We start from the raw sequence: 20,584 nt of genomic DNA on the forward strand, positions 1-20,584 counted from the left end.
ATCACAGGCCACTCCCTCCATTGGAACCCCCCCCCCCCCCCCCCCCCCCGTGGCAAAAAGAAACCCCAGACCTGGCTTCCACAGCCCCTGAGAATCCCAGCTGATGACAGACGACTTGGACGTCATCCGTGTCCCAGTCATTGTTGCAAACTGTCCCCCAGGTCGCATCACGGAAGATCTCTACGCGTCCGCTGGCGGGGTTCGAACCATCGCCAACCAACCAAACCGTACCTGTAAACAAAAACTATAAATTAATTTACAATTGGAACCATTTTTGAGAAGCTATACGACTACAGCTTTTGTAAACAAAACAGAAACAGTACAGTTATTTGACTGACACAAAACACACGGGGTTGATTAAGAAATCATTAGGCCTATGATGATAACATGTGAATTAAAAATAAATTCACCACCACACCCCCAACTAAAAAGAAAAGAAAACAAAAACGCTTAATACACTCACAGACAAACCAACGGCACTATTCCCATAAACTGAGTGACTGCTTGACCAATTAATTTTTTAAATAAACCAGCAGTAGCACCAATTTAAATGTTCAAAACTGTAGTATATGTATGTAATCCGGCAAAGTATTTCCCCCTTTTCCCAACTGTCCCCAACTGTGATACAGGGTGAGTAAAAAAAAAACGAAACCCAAATGTCGGCACCATTGTTTTAGTGAAGTTCTGCATGTAGCACTTTCAAAATCTAGGAAATGAAAGCCCAATTCATAAGCTTTGTTTTGGTACAAGAATAATTCAAATTACTCATGTACTTTTCAAGTTACGGAGTTTTAAACACAACTACCCGTTTTTAAGTTCTGTCCACGGATCACAAAAAGGTTTTTCAGCAAACGATAACAAATCACATAGGGATGTGTGTGAATTGTTTTCGTTTTGCTGAAAGAACGCACACTTTTGTGTGATTTGTGGACAGAACTTTAAAACGGTGGTTGTGTTTAAAATTCCGTAACTTGAAAAGTACATAGGTGATTTGAATGATTCTTGTACTAAAAGAAAGCTTATGAATTGGGATTTCATATCCTTGATTTTGAGAGTACTTTATGCAGAACTTGTCTAAAACAATATTCCCAGCATTTCGGTTTCGCTTTGTTTTACTCACCCTATATAGTATGGCGTGTCAAACTTTGCAATATTCAATATTTTGCAATCTATATGTTGGATGTTCAATATGTGTTTGTTATCTTTTACATTTATATGCGATGTTCAATATAAGTGTGCGATGTTTTTCATTATTTGCGCGATGTTTAATATATTTGTGCGATGTTTTACATTAATATGCGATTTTCAATTTATATGTGCGATGTTTTTGACGATATATATGTGCGATGTTTTCAATATTGTGTTCGATTTTTTGCATTAAATGTGCGATGTTTTTCGATACAATTGTGTGTGTTCACTGTTGTTCTACAATATATTTGCGATATTCTCAAATATGTGAGCAATGTTTCACACATATGTTTGACATTTTGAGCTATTTGTATTCGATGTTTCATCGGTATGTTTGCATTCGATCTTTTGCAATATGCATTTGATATTTCCCTTTTCGTTCGATGTTTCTTTAAGAGTCAAAGTCTGGTTATTAGACCGCAAGGGTCTGACTATTTTGCCTAAAGTCAGTGTATGAGACGTCAGGGGATCGCGTAAACTGATTAGAGCCAGACCTAAATGGTAAAAACCGGACTTGTGGGTAATTCTTTAAGCATACGCAATGCGTTCATCATTGTTTGGGCAGTACCCCCAGCTGTGCCTGTACTACCCATAGTGTTACGTGCATCATCTATGCATTGAGGAGTGCATGACACATGGTCTGAGCTGAAAGGCCGATGTGCACCTATCCCGTTTAATGATCCAGTTACCTGATAATTTGTTAGCATAAGCTGATGTAAAATTGGGCAAAATTAGATGTTTATGAAAAAAAAAATCAAATTGTAAGGGGTTAACCTTGCATTTTTTAAAGCAAAATCGGGAAAAATCAGATGTTTCTGGAAAATTGCAGATTGTATGGGGTTAGATGTTTATGAAACGTTTCAAATTGTAAGGGGTGAACATTGCATATTTTAGCGAAATTGGGCAAAATCAGATGTTTCCGAAAAATTCAGATGTAAGTGATTAAGGCCAAACAAAAAAGTCTCCGGTTTCTGGTATGCGCGCGCGTCGACGTAGCCATGCGCGTCGGCAAAATGAAAAAGTTTTTATTTTCAATGAACGATGATGTCTCAAAACCGCCAAACTCACTGGTTTGACTGGAATCCTGCTGCTGCAAAATTTTAACGTGTTTTTAGATGGGGTTATGATCGAGAATAAGCTTTATGTGGCCTCTCTGGTCTCCCATAATATTTGCACTAAGTTTAGTCGGGCACCATTTGCAGTCATCAGCCGACATTTGAAGCAAAAAAAAAACAGGTAAAAAAAACAAGCCGCGTCGCCGCACCACTTTTTGGGCAAGCTCCATACCAGAAACCGGAGACTTTTTTTTTGGCCTAACCTAACCAATTGAAAGGGGTTAACCTCGCATTTTTTTTAAAGCGAAAATCGGAAAAAAATCAAATGTTTCTGGAAAATTGCAGATTGTAAGGGGTTAACCTTGCTTTTTGAATAAGATTGGGGAAAATTAGATGTTCATGAAAAAAATTCAAATTGTAAGGGGTTAACCTTGCATTTTTTTTTGCAAAATAGGACACAATCAGATGATTCTGGAAAATTGCAGATTGTTAGGGCTTAACCTTGTATTTCTAGCAAAATTGGGCAAAAAGAAATGTTTCTGAAAATTTTTAAATTGTATACCTTGTATATTTAGTAAAATTTGGCAAAATCAGATTTGTATGAAAAATCTAAAATGGTAAGGGGTTAACCTTGCTTTTTTAGCAAAATTTGGAGCATATTTTACTAAAATTGGGCAAAATCAGATGCTTCTAAAAAATCCAGATGTAAAGTTTCCGCAAAAACAGCTGTTGAAAAAGAGCCCAATGTTGAGCTTTACTGAGTCTGAGGTCTTTCGAGGGGACGATCCTTATTTCAACTCCCGGATATTCGCTGACAGTCTCTATTTTTCTTTTTAAGAAAGTCGAAATAGCTGAAGAGGGAGGTGAGAATCTATATGTGCCCAGATACAAAGAGTAGAAATCTACGCGTCTGCCTTTTAAAAATACACAATTGCGGTGTTCATTGTTGACGGTAATGATCCGCCTAGCACACGACTGTTTTGCACATTAGGCTGTGTTATGCAGCTTCCTAACAAACCAAACACACTGGGCTCATTATATCGACTTGTTTTTACCCATTAAGGTAAAGCAAATGGACCCAGTAATCTTCCTGGCGCGTTTGTTCACCTATAAAGACAACTTTTCTCAGTTTAAGGAAAATTCTAAGGTAACGAAATGGCCGAGTGGTTACGATTCGTCGTCCACGGTTAGCGGGGTCCCGGGTTCGAATCCCGCTGGTGTCTTTTTGGTTTTTAACGTATGAGTTCAATTATTTACTATAAGAGATTTAATTTCCCGTCGTAAAGTACCAGCTTAATCGGTAAGCACTGCTGCTGGTACTGTCCGCGAGTTCCAGGTTGGCGCCTTCGTACAGGTTCAGGGCATGTGGTCCACTCGGAGGATCAGGGCTTAGGGGCCGCCCTGTTCCTCCCTTAGCTCTTTGCTTTTACATAGTGCCTGGCCCTCCGGGGTTATATGGATGGATAGGGAAGGAAGTGTGTATTGGTCGGGGACGCCGAGACCCCGGAAGAGAACTAAGGGATCGGCTGGGGCATTGTTATGGCTCAGACCGATCCCTGAAAGCTTGACTAGCACATAACTTTTTGATTTTTTTACCCTCTATCTTTTATTTTTTGGTTTAGTTTGATATCTACAGCTGCTCGGCAGGTCTACGGGTAGTATCAAAATTGAATCAAAGGTGTATGTCATAAATCAATGAATATTTCATAATTGACTATATTCAAAACGGAGTTTCGTTTGATCAATTTGACTATCATTATATAATGACGCGATTGCCAATTGACGTAAGAAACGCCATAAATTATACCGGGAAAGAATAAAGATGTACATTGTAATATAAATATTATTTATATATCTTTCAAATAACGTGTCTTTAATTGTGAGCATTCCAAACAATACAGTAATTCGCAATAGTAATAGAATGGTATATGATAGCACGATCATTGCGTCTCTATTAAATTTAAAAAATATAATTTAGGCCCCTATGTGTGAAATATTCTTTGATTGACTATGAGCATTCCATACGAATGAGTTAATTCGCAAAATATAGCAACAACAAAAGAGAAAGGAAAAAGAGAAAATTCCTTTACCCTAAAAACTGGAAATATAATTTGTTTTGAAAAAGTCAAATGGGACACCTTATGTATTGATTTAACAGTTTGCAATGGGTTAACCTTACATTTTAGCAAAATTGGGAAAAATCAGATGTTTCTGGGAAATTGCAGATTGTATGGGGTTAGATGTTTATGAAACATTTCAAATTGTAAGGGGTGAACCTTGCATATTTTAGCGAAATTGGGCAACACCAGATCTTTCTGGAAAATTTCAGATTGTAAGGGGTTAACCTTGCTTTTTTAGTGAAATTTGGCAAAATAAGATGTGTATGAAAAATTTCAAATTGTAAGGGGTTAACCTTGCTTTTTTAGTACAATTGGAAAAAATTTAAATGTTTATGAAAAATTTCAAATTGTCAGAGGTTTACCTTGCATTTTTTAGCAAAATAGGGCAAAATCAGGTGTTTATGGAAAATTTCAGATTTTAAGGGGTTAACTTTGCATTTTTAGCAAAATTGGGCAAAGTCAGATTTGTATGAAAAATCAAAATTTGTAAGGGGTGAACCTTGCCAAACTAGGGCAAAATCAGATGTTTCTGGAAAGTTGAAGATTGAAAGGGGTTAACCCTGCATTTTTTTAAACGAAATTGGGAGAAATCAGATGTTTCTGGAAAATTGCAGAATTGTATGGGGTTAACTAAGCATTTTTAGAAAATTCGGCAAAATGAGATGTTTCTGAAAAATTTTAAATTGTAAGGGGTTAACCTTGCTCTTCGAATTGTTAGGGGTTAACCTTGCATTTTTTAGCAAAATAGGACAAAATCAGGTGTTTATGAAAAAAATTCAGATTGTAATGGGTTAACCTTGCATTTTTAGCAAAATTGGGATAAATCAAATTTGTATGAAAAATCAAAAATTGTAAGGGTTTAACCTTTGCCAAATTAGGGCGAAATCAGAAGTTTCTAGAAAATTGCAGATTGAAAGGCCAGGGGTTAACCTTGCAGTTTTGGCACAATTGGGCAAAATGATATTTTTATGAAAAATTTCAAATTGTAAGGGGTTAACCTTTGCCAAATTAGGGCAAAACCAGGTGCTTATGAAAAAAATGCAGATTGAAAGGGGTTAACCTTGCATTTTTAGCAAAATTGGGCTAAATCAGATTTGTATGAAAAATCAAAACTTGTAAGGGGTTAACCTTTGCCAAATTAGGGCAAAATCAGAAGTTTCTAGAAAATTGCAGATAGAAAGGGGTTAACCTTGCATTTTTAGCAAAATTGGGCAAAATCAGATGTTTCTAAAAAAAAATCCGATGTAAGGAATTAACCTTGCCAAATTAGGGCAAAATCAGAAGTTTCTAGAAAATTGCAAAGTTAGATGTTTATGAAAAAATTCAAATTGTAAGGGGTTAACCTTGCATTTTCTTTTTTAGCAAAATAGGGCACAATCAGATGTTTCTGGAAAATTGCAGATTATAAGGGGTGGACCTTGTATATTTAGCAAAATTTGTCAAAATCAGATTTGTATGAAAAATCTACAATTGTAAGGGATTAACCTTTCTTTTTTAGCAAAATTTTGTGCATATTTTACTAAAATTGGGCAAAATCAGATGTTTCTGAAAAATTCCAGATGTAAAGGATTAACCTTGCTTTTTTTTGGAAAATTGGGCAAAATTAGATGTTTATGAAAAAATTCAAATTGTAAGGCGTTAACCTTGCATTTTTAGCAAAATCGGGAAAAATCAGATGTTTCTGGAAAATTGCAGATTGTATGGGGTTAGATGTTTATGAAATATTTCATATTGTTAGGGGTGAACATTGCATATTTTAGCAAAATTTGGCAAATCAGATGTTTCTGAAAAATTTCAGATGTAAGGCAGTAACCTTGCTTTTAAGTAAAATTGGCCAAATTGAGATGTTTATGAATTTTTTTTCTGATTGTAAGGGATTAACCTTGCATTTTCAGCTTAATTGGGAAAAATCGGATGGGCAAAATAGGATGTTTCTGAAAAATTTCAGATGTAAGGGATTAACCTTGATTTTTTTAAGCGAAAATGGGGAAAAAAATCAAATGTTTTTAGAAAATTGCAGATTGCTTTTTGAATAAGATTGGGAAAATTAGTTGTTCATGAAAAAATTCAAATTGTAAGGGGTTAAGCTTGCATTTTTTTAAGCAAAGTTGGGAAAAATTTTAATGTTTATGACAAATTTCAAATTGTAAGGGATTAACCATTAATTTTTTGCAAAATAGGGCGAAATCAAGTGTTTCTGGAAAATTGCAGATTGTTAGGGCTTAACATTGTATTTTTAGCAAAATTGGGCAATCATGGGCACGAATTATTGTATGATTTAATTCGAGGCAGAAAGTAACCTATTTGGTGAAGAGGTTTTCACAAGTATTTTTGTGCTTAGTATAACTTGTCACATTCGGACGAATACACAAGCATTTGAAGCCTAAAGTAGCAAATGTGTTATCCTTTGACATTTAATAATATATTGTGAAGGACAGCGTAGACATATGCCTAGTAAACAATGTACCTATACAGAATCGTTCTAAATTCTGACCACTAAAGCCCAGGCCATCCCGAGGTTTGCCAAAATTTAGCATTCGCAAGGTTAATCCCCTTACATGTGAAATTTTTCAGAAACATCTGATTTTGCTCAATTTTGCTACAAATGCAAGGTTCACCCCTTACAATTTGAGATTTTTCATAAAAATCTGATATTGCCCAGTTTTGCTAAAATGCAAGGTTAACCCCTTTCAATCTGCAATTTTCCAAAAACATCTGATTCAACCCTAATTGGGCAAAGGTTAACCTCTTACAATTTTTGATTTTTCATACAAATCTGATTTTTCCCAATTTTGCTAAAAATGCAAGGTGAACCCCCATACAATGTGACATTTTTAATGAACACCTGATTTTGCCCTATTTTGCTAAAAAAAATGAAAGGTTCACCCCTTACAATTTGAGATTTTTCATAAACATTTTAATTTGCCCAATTTTACTAAAAAAGCAAGGTTAACCCCTTACAATTCGAAGTTTTTCATTCACGTCTTATTTTGCCAAATATCACTTAAAAAGCAAGGTTAACCCCTTACAATCTGAAATTTTCCAGAAAGATCTGATTTTGCCCAATTTTGCTAAAAATACAAGGTTCACCCCTTACAATTTGAGATTTTTCATATCAATATGATATTGCCCAGTTATGCTAAAAATGCCAAGTTAACCCCTTACAATCTGCAATTTTCCAGAAACATCTGATTTTGCCCTAATTGGGCAAAGGTTAACCTCTTACAATTTTTGATTTTACATACAAATCTGATTTTTCCCAATTTTGCTAAAAATGCAAGGTGAACCCCCATACAATGTGACATTTTTAATGAACACCTGATTTTGCCCTACTTTGCTAAAAAAAATGAAAGGTTCACCCCTTACAATTTGAGATTTTTCATAAACATTTTAATTTGCCCAATTTTACTAAAAAAGCAAGGTTAACCCCTTACAATTCGAAGTTTTTCATTCACGTCTTATTTTGCCAAATATCACTTAAAAAGCAAGGTTAACCCCTTACAATCTGAAATTTTCCAGAAAGATCTGATTTTGCCCAATTTTGCTAAAAATACAAGGTTCACCCCTTACAATTTGAGATTTTTCATATCAATATGATATTGCCCAGTTATGCTAAAAATGCCAAGTTAACCCCTTACAATCTGCAATTTTCCAGAAACATCTGATTTTGCCCTAATTGGGCAAAGGTTAACCTCTTACAATTTTTGATTTTACATACAAATCTGATTTTCCCCAATTTTGCTAAAAATGCAAGGTGAACCCCTTACAATCTGACATTTTTTCATGAACACCTGATTTTGCCCTATTTTGCTAAAAAATGCAAGGTTCACCCCTTACAATTTGAGATTTTTCATAAACATTTAAATTTGCCCAATTTTACTAAAAAGCAAGGTTAACCCCTTACAATTCGAAATTTTTCATTCACGTCTTTTTTTGCCAAATTTCACTTAAAAAGCAAGGTTAACCCCTTACAATCTGAAATTTTCCAGAAAGATCTGATTTTGCCCAATTTTGCAAAAAATGCAAGGTTCACCCCTTACAATTTGAGATTTTTCATATAAATCTGATATTGCCCATGCAGTTTTGCTAAAAATGCCAAGTTAACCCCTTACAATCTGCAATTTTCAAGAAACATCTGATTTTTCCCAATTTCGCTTAAAAAAGCAAGGTTAACCACTTTCAATCTGCAATTTTCCAGAAACATCTGATTTTGCCCTAATTTGGCAAGGTGAACCCCTTACAATCTGGCATTTTTCATGAACACCTGATTTTGCCCTATTTTGCTAAAAAATGCAAGGTTCACCCCTTACAATTTGATATTTTTCATAAACATTTAAATTTGCCCAATTTTACTAAAAAGCAAGGTTAACCCCTTACAATTCGAAGGGTTTCATTCACATCTTTTTTTGCCAAATTTCACTTAAAAAGCAAGGTTAACCCCTTACAATCTGAAATTTTCCAGAAAGATCTGATTTTGCCCAAGTTTGCTAAAAATATAAGGTTCACCCTTTACAATTTGAGATTTTTCATATAAATCTGATATTGCCCATGCAGTTTTGCTAAAAATGCCAAGTTAACCCCTTACAATCTGCAATTTTCAAGAAACATCTGATTTTTCCCAATTTCGCTTAAAAAAGCAAGGTTAACCCCTTTCAATCTGCAATTTTCCAGAAACATCTGATTTTGCCCTAATTTGGCAAGGTTAACCCCGTACAATTTTAGATTTTTCATACAAATCTGATTTTGCCCAATTTTGCTAAAAATGCAAAGTTAACCCCTTACAATCTGAAATTTTCCATAAACACCTGATTTTGCCCTATTTTGTTAAGAAAAGCAAGGTTAACCCCTTACAATTCGAATTTTTTCATTCACATCTTTTTTGCCAAATTTCACTTAAAAAGCAAGGTTAACCCCCTTACATCTGAAATTTTCCAGAAAGATCTGATTTTGCCCAATTTTGCTAAAAATACAAGGTTCACCCCTTACAATTTGAGATTGTACATATAAATCTGATATTGCCCAGTTTTGCTAAAAATGCCAAGTTAACCCCTTACAATCTGCAATTTTCCAGAAACATCTGATTTAGCCCTAATTTGGCAAGGTTAACCCCGTACAATTTTTGATTTTTCATACAAATCTGATTTTGCCAAATTTTGCCAAAAATGCAAAGTTAACCCCTTACAATCTGAAATTTTCCATAAACACCTGATTTTGCTCTATTTTGCTAAAACATGCAAGGTTAACCACTGACAATTTGAAATTTTTCATACACATCTTAATTTGCCAAATTTTACTTAAAAAGCAAGGTTAACCCCTTACAATCTGAAATTTTCCAGAAAGATCTGATTTTGCCCAATTTCGCCAAAAAAAGCAAGATTCACCCCTTACTATTTGAAATGTTTCATAAACATCTAAATTTTACTAAAAATGCAAGGTTAACCCCTTATAAGCTGCAATTTTCCAGAAACATCTGATTTTTCCCAATGTTGCTAAAATGTAAGGTTAACCCCTTGCAAACTGTTAAATCAATACATGAAGTGTCCCATTTGACTTTTTAAAACAAATTATTTTTCCAGTTTTTAGGGTAAAGGAAATTTCTCTTTTTCCTTTCTCTTTTGTTGTTGCTATATTTTGCGAATTAACTCATTCGTACGGAATGCTTATAGTCAATCAAAGAATATTTCACACAAAGGAGCCTAGATTATATTTTTTAAATTTAATAGAGACGCATTGATCGTGCTATCATATACCATTCCTATTACTATTGCGAATTACTGTATTGTTTGGAATGCTCACAATTAAAGACACGTTATTTGAAAGATATATAAATAATATTTATATTACAATGTACATCTTGATTATTCTTTCCCGGTATAATTTATGGCGTTTCTTACGTCAATTGGCAATCGCGTCATTATATAATGATAGTCAAATTATTCAAACGAAACTCAATTTTGATTATAGTCAATTATGAAATATTCATTGATTTATGACATACACCTTTGTTTCAATTTTGATACTACCCGTAGACCTGCCGAGCAGCTGTAGATATCAAACTAAACCAAAGTTATAAAAGATAGAGGGTAAAAAAAATCAAAAAGTTATGTGCTAGTCAAGCTTTCAGGGATCGGTCTGAGCCATAACAATGCCCCAGCCGATCCCTTAGTTCTCTTCCGGGGTCTCGGAGTCCCCGACCAATACACACTTCCTTCCCTATCCATCCATATAACCCCGGAGGGCCAGGCACCATGTAAAAGCAAAGAGCTAAGGGAGGAACAGGGCGGCCCCTAAGCCCTGATCCTCCGAGTGGACCACATGCCCTGAACCTGTACGAAGGCGCCAACCTGGAACTCGCGGACAGTACCAGCAGCAGTGCTTACCGATTAAGCTAAGGTACTGTTGGTACTTTACGACGGGAAATTAAATCTCTTATAGTGAATAATTGAACTCATACGTTAAAAACCAAAAAGACACCAGCGGGATTCGAACCCGGGACCCCGCTAACCGTGGACGACGAATCGTAACCACTCGGCCATTTCGTTACCTTAGAATTTTCCTTAAACTGAGAAATGCTGTCTTTATAGGTGAGCAAACGCGCCAGGAAGATTACTGGGTCCATTTGCTTTACCTTAATGGGTAAAAACAAGTCGATATAATGAGCCCAGTGTGTTTGGTTTGTTAGGAAGCTGCATAACACAGCCTAATGTGCAAAACAGTCTTGTGCTAGGCGGATCATTACGCAACAATGAACACTGCAATTGTGTATTTTCAAAAGGCAGACGCGTAGATTTCTACTCTTTGTATCTGGGCACATATAGATTCTCACCTCCCTCTTCAGCTATTTCGACTTTCTTAAAAAGAAAAATAGAGACTGTCAGCGAATCTCCGGGAGTTGAAATAAGGATCGTCCCCTCGATAGACCTCAGACTCAGTAAAGTTCAACATTGGGCTCTTTTTGAACAGCTGTTTTTGCGGAAACTTTACATCTGGATTTTTTAGAAGCATCTGATTTTGCCCAATTTTAGTAAAATATGCTCCAAATTTTGCCAAAAAAGCAAGGTTAACCCCTTACCATTTTAGATTTTTCATACAAATCTGATTTTGCCAAATTTTACTAAATATTAAGATACACCTCTTACAATTTAAAATTTTTCATAAACATTTCTTTTTACCCAATTTTGCTAGAAATACAAGGTTAAGCCCTAACAATCTGCAATTTTCCAGAATCATCTGATTGTGTCCTATTTTGCAAAAAAAAATGCAAGGTTAACCCCTTACAATTTGAATTTTTTTCATGAACATCTAATTTTCCCCAATCTTATTCAAAAAGCAAGGTTAACCCCTTACAATCTGCAATTTTCCAGAAACATTTGATTTTTCCCCATTTTCGCTTTAAAAAAACGCGAGGTTAACCCCTTTCAATTTGAAATTTTCGTAACATCTAACTTTGCAAAATTTCACTAAAAAAGCAAGGTTAATCCCTTACATCTGAATTTTTTCGGAAACATCTGATTTTGCCCAATTTCGCTAAAATATGCAATGTTCACCCCTAGTACAATTTGAAATGTTTCATAAACATCTAACCCCATACAATCTGCAATTTTCCTGAAACATCTGATTTTTCCCGATTTTGCAAAAAAAAAAAAATGCAAGGTTAACCCCTTACAATTTGATTTTTTTTCAAAAACATCTAATTTTGCCCAATTTTACATCAGCTTATGCTAACAAATTATCAGGTAACTGGATCATTAAACGGGACAGGTGCACATCGGCCTTGGAGCTCAGACCATGTGTCATGCACTCCTCAATGCATAGATGATGCACATAACACTATGGGTAGTACAGGCACAGCTGGGGGTACTGCCCAAACAATAATGAACGCATTGCCTATGCTTAAAGAATTACCCACAATTCCGGTTTTTACCGTTTAGGTCTGGCTCTAATCACTTTACGCGATCCCCTGACCTCTCATACACTGACTTTAGGTAAAATAGTCAGACTTTCGCGGTCTAGTAACCAGACTTTGACTCTTAACGAAACATCGAATGAAAAGGGAAACATCAAATGCATATTGCAAAAGATCGAATACAAATATACCGATGAAACATCGAATACAAATAGCTCGGAATGTCAAACAAACATTGCTCACATATTTGAGAATATCGCAAATATATTGTAAAACAACACACACAATTGTATCGAAAAACATCGCACATTTAATGCAAAAAATCGAACATAATATTGAAAACATCGCACATATATATCGTCAAAAACATCGCACATATAAATTGAAAATCGCATATAAATGTAAAACATCGCACACATAATATTGATCATCGCACATATATTGTAAAACATCGCACAAATATATTAAACATCGCGCAAATAATGAAAAACATCGCACACTGATATTGAACATCGCACATAAATGTAAAAGATAACAAACACATATTGAACATCCAACATATATATTGCAAAATATTGAATATTGCAACGTTTGACACGCCATATCCGGATGGTCCGGGTATGGGCGCGTGGGACTTGACTAAAGGCTACTGCTGTCCAAGCTACACTGATGCATGCTACTATAGATCCCTTCGGTGTTATAACCTTATCAGGACCGGGGTATTTTGGGTCATCTCAGGACCGGGTGGCACATTATGCCCCCACCCATCCTAAATTCCAAATGCGAATACAGATTTTCCTAAAATGTGGCAGGAATGTTGATTGGCCAGTAAACAATATGACGTCATTAGGTTGCACTGCGATGACCTAAGTAGCACGCTGGTTTTGTGCCCAGTTTGGGCTTTAAAAAGTATTTTGGGCATATTTTCTACAGTTTTCATTCAAATATCGTCCAATTTGGCACAATTTGTTTGGGACATAAGGGCTTATGATCACGACGAAGTTCTGTATAGTCTACAATCTCCAGCTTGTAAACATCAAATTTGCAGTTATTATACCTTATCGCAAATTGGAATACTTTGCTCTCTAAGATTGACCGAAGCTATCTTTGATATTTGTACCTCCAAAGAGCTGGGTCAAATTATACAATTTTATCGAGGCGAGAATATTTGCTCTACTCTTCGGTACCAGTTGGTTTTCGTGGAGATTAAACTCCGATTAAAGTTCTGGTTCACCAATCGAATTGCGTCTAGATTTGCTTTCTGCCCACATTTTGTCTAAAATAAACAAAATCAGCCTCCAAAGTATCTCATTTGAATATTTATTCCCCGTTGCTGGCGTAAAAGTCCGATGGGTCGGCCCCATTAATTACCAAAATGTCAACAAGTTTGATTTTTTCCCCACAAGTTCAACAAGTACGAGTTAAATTTAGTGCTAACACCGGCAGACCGGCCTGAAAAGCTCGTGTTTAGGCCTCGGTGCAGTTTTTGGGGTAAAATCTGCTCGCCGTGTTTTGGATTACTTCTTGTCCGTTTTATGCAGAGGTCCAAGGCGGGCCAGATACAGCGAGCAATGCGGCTGCAGATTGTTGCGTTTTGTTCCCTGCTTGTTGCAGGTAAGAGCCCGTTTTCTTGCTCTATGTTGAGAGCTGTAGTTTACTCAAAAAAGGCGTTCCAGTGCCTAAGAGAAGTCTGCGGGTTATTATATGCACTGTTGGGGCGAGTGTTTAAAACTAAACAATAATCCAATTAGTTTTATGTCCACTATAATATACTTGTGTGTTTCTGTCAGGTTGCCTTCAAAAAGGGTCCCGTTATAAGGACCGAAATATTACTTTATGCCCTTTAATTTTGTTGAATTTGTTTATTTCAGGTCATTCCAGTTACGTTTGGGACAGTTTTATTCATGTTCATTTGTGATAGTCCTTATAAGGAAGAGTAATTGAAAATGCCAATTAAGGGACTGATGATAAGTAATTGCTTCTCCCCCCCCCAAAAAAAAAGAACATTTGCTTTATAACTAAATATATGCCTTCAAAAGAGAATGTACCAAAACTCGCATTTTTTTCAATTAATGTCAGAGGCAGATACATGAATTGTGTATGGGGGGGGGGGGGTTCAGGTCCGTCAAGCTGGTTTATGTCCGATTGTTGCAGACAGGGGGACATAATAGGTAACGCCGCACATTGTTACCGATTCACTTATTGACATTTTGTTGGGGGGGGGGTTGACAACCCCCCCCCCTCAACAAAATGTCAAACCAGATTTACTTAAATTAATTCTCATCACTTCCAGGTTCGGATCCAGAGGGGGGGGGGGGTTGACAACCCCCCCCCCCCCCCCTCTGGATCCGAACCTGGAAGTGATGAGAATTAATTTAAGTAAATCTGGTTTGATTCAAAGGAAACTGTTAGTCTACAACCAAATGCAAAGCCAACTTCGCTCACACGGTTTTAAAACAGATACGTCCAGTTTTGTGTTTGACGTTTTAACAGCAGTCCCCTTGGTAGAAACTTTCTCCAAAAAAATATAGAGAGCACTTTTTTTTCAATTTCAAAAGTACAGTTCCAGGCAACTCCAATCGAAGACAGCAAGGTTATCAAAACATACGAAGTTTAACCTGGTGCATGCTATATAGCATTTCTCAAGAAACCGGGTTTTTATATTTAGACCCACTAACCTCGGCGATATTTTTTTCGGCAATTTTCTGACGACGCCGCCCTTAGAGATGAGCTCAATTCGTCAAGCCTGAGACAATATTATACGTAAAAGGAGCATCATTTGCAATTATAGAATCTTTGGCTTCAAGATGTTGTTCCCTGAAGGCAATTAATATTGGTATAAACTTCTATTATATTTACGAGCTTTTTTGGTGATGAGATACAAAGAGGGATGAGATGACCTAAGATCCACCCAATCCAATATGAGAGAAAATCACGCGCATTCGTAATCCTATACACACGCTTATTTGCGTGAATTAGAAACTTGCAAACTCACCATTTTATTCGCAGAAAGTTATCTCCATAATTTATCTGATATCATAGATTGTCGCCCAAAAGCCCTACATGACTGTGAGCATATGTGGTCATGTAGACAAGGAACCACTTGACTTTTACTCAGATAAGATTCGTACCAGGCTCGGTACAGATCTATCACGCCCATCAGGTACTAGGTCTGAATAACAAGGCTCATGATGCGACTTTATAGATTGGTTGACATTTAACCTTATAGTTTCTGAATCACGTAGATCTGGGCTGCCGCTAAACACAGAATTTTGCCCAAGATTTTTTTGCTGAGCATAAAACGGTCACAAGCAATATACCAGTAACACAATGACAATTTAGCTGGTACCCTGTAATGTTGCATTGGTAACAAATTTAGCAGAAATGGTGTTGGCGCTCCGTGAACTTTTCCCCATGCATGAGGCTTTGCATGGTGATGAAAACTATATCAGAAGTTTTGCGGCTCTTCAATTTTGAAGAGACGGTCTTCGATAAAAGCGAGAGGTGGCTCTGATAAGAATTGTGATCGGTATGCTCCGATCGTCACACTAAAAACTCCAAGTATCATTACACCTCACCTCCTTCAGGATGCATTAACTGTCCCCTATAGGTTGCTCGTCTTGCTGCATTCTGTCAAATTCCGTCGATCCACAACGGATACTCTTTATTTTGTTTTTGGGGGGGGGCAGTTGTTGGTATCACAGACAAATTTATTAATTTACAAACACAAGTGGGGAGTAAAACAAGTTTCATTTTTCTATTCAAGATTTCTCAAAATATATACCAATCTTTTTAATGTAAATTATCAGAAATGTATGCCTACTGAATATTTCAGAAAGAGGCATGCAACTACAAGGGGAAATGCAAGGATGTCCTCCATCCAATAAATTATTATCCAATTGTACATTATTACGTCATTGTCTTGGATGACTGGGCAAGCGCAAACTGATAGCCTGTACGAAAGAGGTCAAAATCAGCACGTGACAATGACGTAATGAACTTAATAATAGCCTTGGATAAAGAACATCATTCAGGCCTTTTTTTGTCTAATGTAGTTGCCTCCTTCTGAAATATTCAGTAGGCCTTTATTTCTGATAATTCACATTGGAGACACCCTGTATAAATAATATAAGTGCGTGTATTTGAAATGCTACTTGAACCTCTATTCAGTACATGTAATATAAAACATTAGCATAACTGCCGTTATTTTTCACGATCTTCTGTGGACGATAACATGTAGAAGAAAGATCCACGGCAAAAGATTCAAGGTTTTGAAATTTCGAAACTTTGAAAGATTATAAATAAACTTCTAATCTTGGTCACAGCCATGACATTTGAACCAAAATAATACTTTCTGCATGCCCGTGCTAGGAAAACAAGTGACACCGAACTTGTAACCTTTATCTTACTTTTCGAAGACCGGCATTTAGTTTTGTGAGGTCAAGGAACCAGGGAAGCATAAATAAATAATGAAGTTGAAAATAAAAAAACCTTTCCTATTATTTCATCGATCTTTTATATGAATTCGTTTTGGAATGTCCTGATGTACGCCGACTGCAAGTCCATTATGGGCCATAGCTATGGGGTATAGTTTTAGATTATAGGGATAAAAAAAGAGGTATCCTAACCGCCACTGAGAATCTCGCATCCAACACCACAAAATAGGGTTAATTACTTAATTTTGATAAAGTTGAAGGAAACTTGAAACCGGGTGAGGACCACCAAACATTTCAAGTAACTTTTTTTGTTGAAAATACCAGCTCCTATTTTGTTTAATAATAACTTATATACGCTTTAAAATGATTATTTCTCAACACAATGCTGTTTTCTCTATCTCATTTGAACACCTACATCCAGAGATATAGACAGTTAATTGAAAGGGACGATATGTCAATGTGGTCCAATGTGCATCAAAGTGGATGAAAGGAGATTAATATGCGAGTAATCTCTCTTTTGGCCAACCTTAATGTTCTTTAATTTGCCAATCAATATTTAGTTAGAACCTATATGATTCATTGATTATGTAACCGTTTGCATAATCATTGGAGCATCAACTTAGGTTGTTCCAACTCACTATTGATTGGCAAAGAACAACAGGTATAAGTTGGCCAACAGAACGATTGCTGACATGCATGTTTATTTAATAATTTCCTTACATCCACTTTCCTGCAAATCTGGACCGCTATACTCTGGCCAGGATGTAGGTGTCCAAATGAGATATAGGGAAAACAGCATTGTGTTGAGAAATAATCATTGTTTAAGGTATATTGAGCAAAATAAGAGCTAGTATTTTAAATATTTTTTTTTCTCTATTTTTTTTGATACACACTGTTGGTTTGTATTTTGTTTACACATTTGCACTGATTTATTGAATCTGCAGTTGCGGCACAGAACGGGATAGTGAAATGCGGGGGCAGTTGGCAGCAACTCGGCGAGAAATGCTTCCTGGCCGTGGCGGGCTCCAACCGCGACTGGAAAGACGCCCGGAGTGACTGCCAGACTAGGGCCGGAACTGATCTGGCTGTTATCCCTGACCAGGCGACCACTGTAAGTCAAAAACTGGGCCTGGGCAGGATCCAAGGATGGAAAACTGGTATTGAGGGGGAGTGGCTGCCACACACCGGCGGAATGTTGCGAAAATACTTGGGGGGGGGGGGGGAGGGGACCCAGATCATCATAATCGTCTTGTACTGTCGTTTATACTTATGAGGTCTAAAGGAAATTTGATATTTTTTGCCTAAATAAGGATAACTTCACAAAGTCACAGGATGTCATTAGGGGTTTCCCCTCTCTGAATCGGAGGAGCAAAATTCCGAGCAACGTTTTCTTTGTGTTTCGTTTTGCTTCGTTTTTAACCCTTTGGTGCCCAGATTATTTGGATTAGGTGCACTGAGATTATAGCGTGTCACCCTATAGAAATACTGAAAGATAACTCCACCTGGGAATGAATTCTGGCGTAAAAAAATGAAATAAAACCCTCTTTCCCAAACGTATTATAAGGGTTGAAAAATTATCAATTCAATATATATATTTTTACGTATTTCCTCCCGAATAGATTCGTTCCTGGCCCATTTTATTTCTCATGGAGAACTGTAGATGAACTTATTCAGTCAATACGTCAACTAAAAACAAACCGACAGATCGACGGACCGACAGTCCAACGGACTAGCGACAGGCAACCGACCGACCGACCATAACGGTCCGTGCGAGAGGTGCTCTAATCGGTCGGTCGGTCCAGATAGTTTGGCTGTCTCTGCTTTTCTCCTGTGCTGATCTTTGAAGGCCCAATAAATTTCTCTCTTTTTTTTCAATCCAGACTTTCCTACAGTCGATGTTGGCAGGGGTCACATCTCAGTATTGGGTCGGACTACATGACCTCCCCAATGAGAACGATTTCAGATGGGTCGACGGCCAGTCGCTTATCGATACAAACTACACGTAAGTTGCTTTGAAATGAGGTAGGGATTTGACGTTTTAAAATATGCCATGAGATCCTACTCAGTAATGTTAATTAAGTTGCATAAAACATGTAGCACTGGACAGTTTTTAACGTTTTTTTTCTTTAATTTGTAACAAGCCATGTCTCTCTCAATTCAGTATTTTTGTTCCGAGGCAGTTTTTTCCAACCAACTTATTACTTGAGCGCCCTCTGTTGCCGAATGAAAGTAATTTCATAGAAAGGCCGCAAACGCGGTGTGGTCAAATCGTGCCTTCGTGGAGTTGTCAATCGATCTCAACATATTCCTTCATGGGTACGGGTAAGGACGATCAACATTTATGACCTTGGCAACGAGTACATGTATAAAAAATGTATCACTTGTGAAGGTTTATCGTAAAAAGTCTATTTTTTTTTACAGGAAAGAGATTGAATTTTTGTGGTTCTGCTCAGGATGAAAACTTTCTTGCACATGTTGTATTAACTTGAGTAACTCCAGCTGACATGCTCCATATTCATTTACATGTAACGCTGGAGGAATAACCTGTTCGTTAGAATGTGCATGGTAGCAAGACCAAGAGACCCTAAAAAAATGGCCTCTCAAAAATTGTTCATTTTCACCTCTAATATCCCATCCCAGAGTTCATTTACATACCTCATACATTCAGCAGTCATTTACAAAGCCTAATGTAATGATCGACTTGAAACAGACTACAAAAAAAAATGTAAAAAATCTTGACGATTTCGGTGGATTGTTTGTAAAAAAAACGCCAGTTCCAACGGCTGTCGTCCATTTTGTTTTGCTAATTATGTAAATGTATGCATCACGTGATGACATCAAAACAATCTGCGCGCGCGGTGTATGTGGGTACCACACCGCTTTCAGGCGCCGCAAGTGAGTTCCATTTTCGTCTGCCGGTGCGATGTCGTGGAGAGCATTAATAAATAATAATAAAAATTGCATTTATTATGCGCATATACCATGAAATGTTCAAATGCGCATTACAAAAATTGTTTAGCTAAGATATTAAAAATACAAATTCGAATTAAACATTAATCTTAAATGTAAAAAACACTAGATATTTTAGAAAACACTGTCATAGCAATGAAACTTAAAATTACAAAAACAAGACCTACATTTAAAATAGATAATAGTAAAACCTTATACGAATGCCTTTGTAAAAAGAAAAGTCTTAAGCTTAGTCTTAAAAACTGTTAGAGACTGAACAGACTGAATTTCAGGCGGTAGCCGGTTCCATAAGCTGGGAGCGGCTTGTGCAAATGCACAATCCCCCATAGTCTTTAGCATTCTCCCAGATGGATAATCTAAAAGCAAGCGCCCATTGGATCGCAGGGAATACTTGGAATGGACCTTAACTTTCAACATATCTATAATGTATCTGGGAGCAAGATCATGAAGAGCCTTGAAGGTCAACAGAAGGATTTTAAAGTGTATACGAGATTGTATAGGCAACCAATGTAACTGATAAAGTAGAGGAGTAACATGGTTCCACGATGGTTTGCCACAAACAAGCTCGTTGTCTCATTGTTTGTTAGTATTTTCTAACAAAATTGGGAATATTTCTCAGTCCCAGATTCATGTCTTATCATTTTTGCATCATTGAGATGATAGCAAAAAGTGACGTCAGGTTGCAACATTTTTTTCCCATTTCTCTTCAACCTTAGGAACTGGGCGCCTAACCAACCCAACAACGGTTGGCTTTTCTCTGAGGATTGTGTTACCTTCAAACCGTCCAATGGAAAATGGAATGACGCAGCCTGTGACTTCGGTACCAGACCTTACATCTGTGAAAGGAATAGCTGTAAGTGACAAACATCTCAGCTGATTGCTAGTATGGGCCCTTGGATTAGCATCGGA

At 36.8% G+C, this 20,584-nt stretch overlaps 2 protein-coding genes across 2 annotated transcripts in view; both read left to right on the forward strand.

The window, feature by feature from the left end:
• Positions 1 to 103: 103 nt before the first annotated feature.
• LOC119720393 (perlucin-like protein) lies at positions 104 to 20,536 on the forward strand. The gene is made up of 4 exons (XM_038190058.1): positions 104 to 233; positions 17,650 to 17,816; positions 18,586 to 18,707; positions 20,392 to 20,536. Exons 1-4 carry the CDS (start codon positions 104 to 106, stop codon positions 20,534 to 20,536), a joined length of 564 nt encoding a protein of 187 aa, XP_038045986.1.
• Positions 20,397 to 20,584, forward strand: part of LOC119720569 (lymphocyte antigen 75-like) — a 68,728-nt gene continuing 68,540 nt past the window's right edge. Inside the window, exon 1 of the mRNA XM_038190285.1 lies at positions 20,397 to 20,528. The gene's annotated coding sequence lies outside the window, so the exon portion shown is untranslated. The remainder of the gene's footprint in view (positions 20,529 to 20,584) is intronic.

The sequence above is a fragment of the Patiria miniata genome, unplaced genomic scaffold, assembly GCF_015706575.1.
Source record: "Patiria miniata isolate m_02_andy unplaced genomic scaffold, ASM1570657v1 HiC_scaffold_9, whole genome shotgun sequence".
Taxonomy (NCBI): Eukaryota; Metazoa; Echinodermata; class Asteroidea; order Valvatida; family Asterinidae; genus Patiria; species Patiria miniata.

Coding starts and splice junctions, on each gene's coding strand:
- LOC119720393 (XM_038190058.1), top strand. CDS start 104: ATGACAGACGACTTGGACGTCATCCGTGTCCCAGTCATTGTTGCAAAC. Junction 17,817..18,585: donor TCCCTGACCAGGCGACCACT/GTAAGTCAAAAA, acceptor TTTTCAATCCAG/ACTTTCCTACAGTCGATGTT. Junction 18,708..20,391: donor CTTATCGATACAAACTACAC/GTAAGTTGCTTT, acceptor CTTCAACCTTAG/GAACTGGGCGCCTAACCAAC.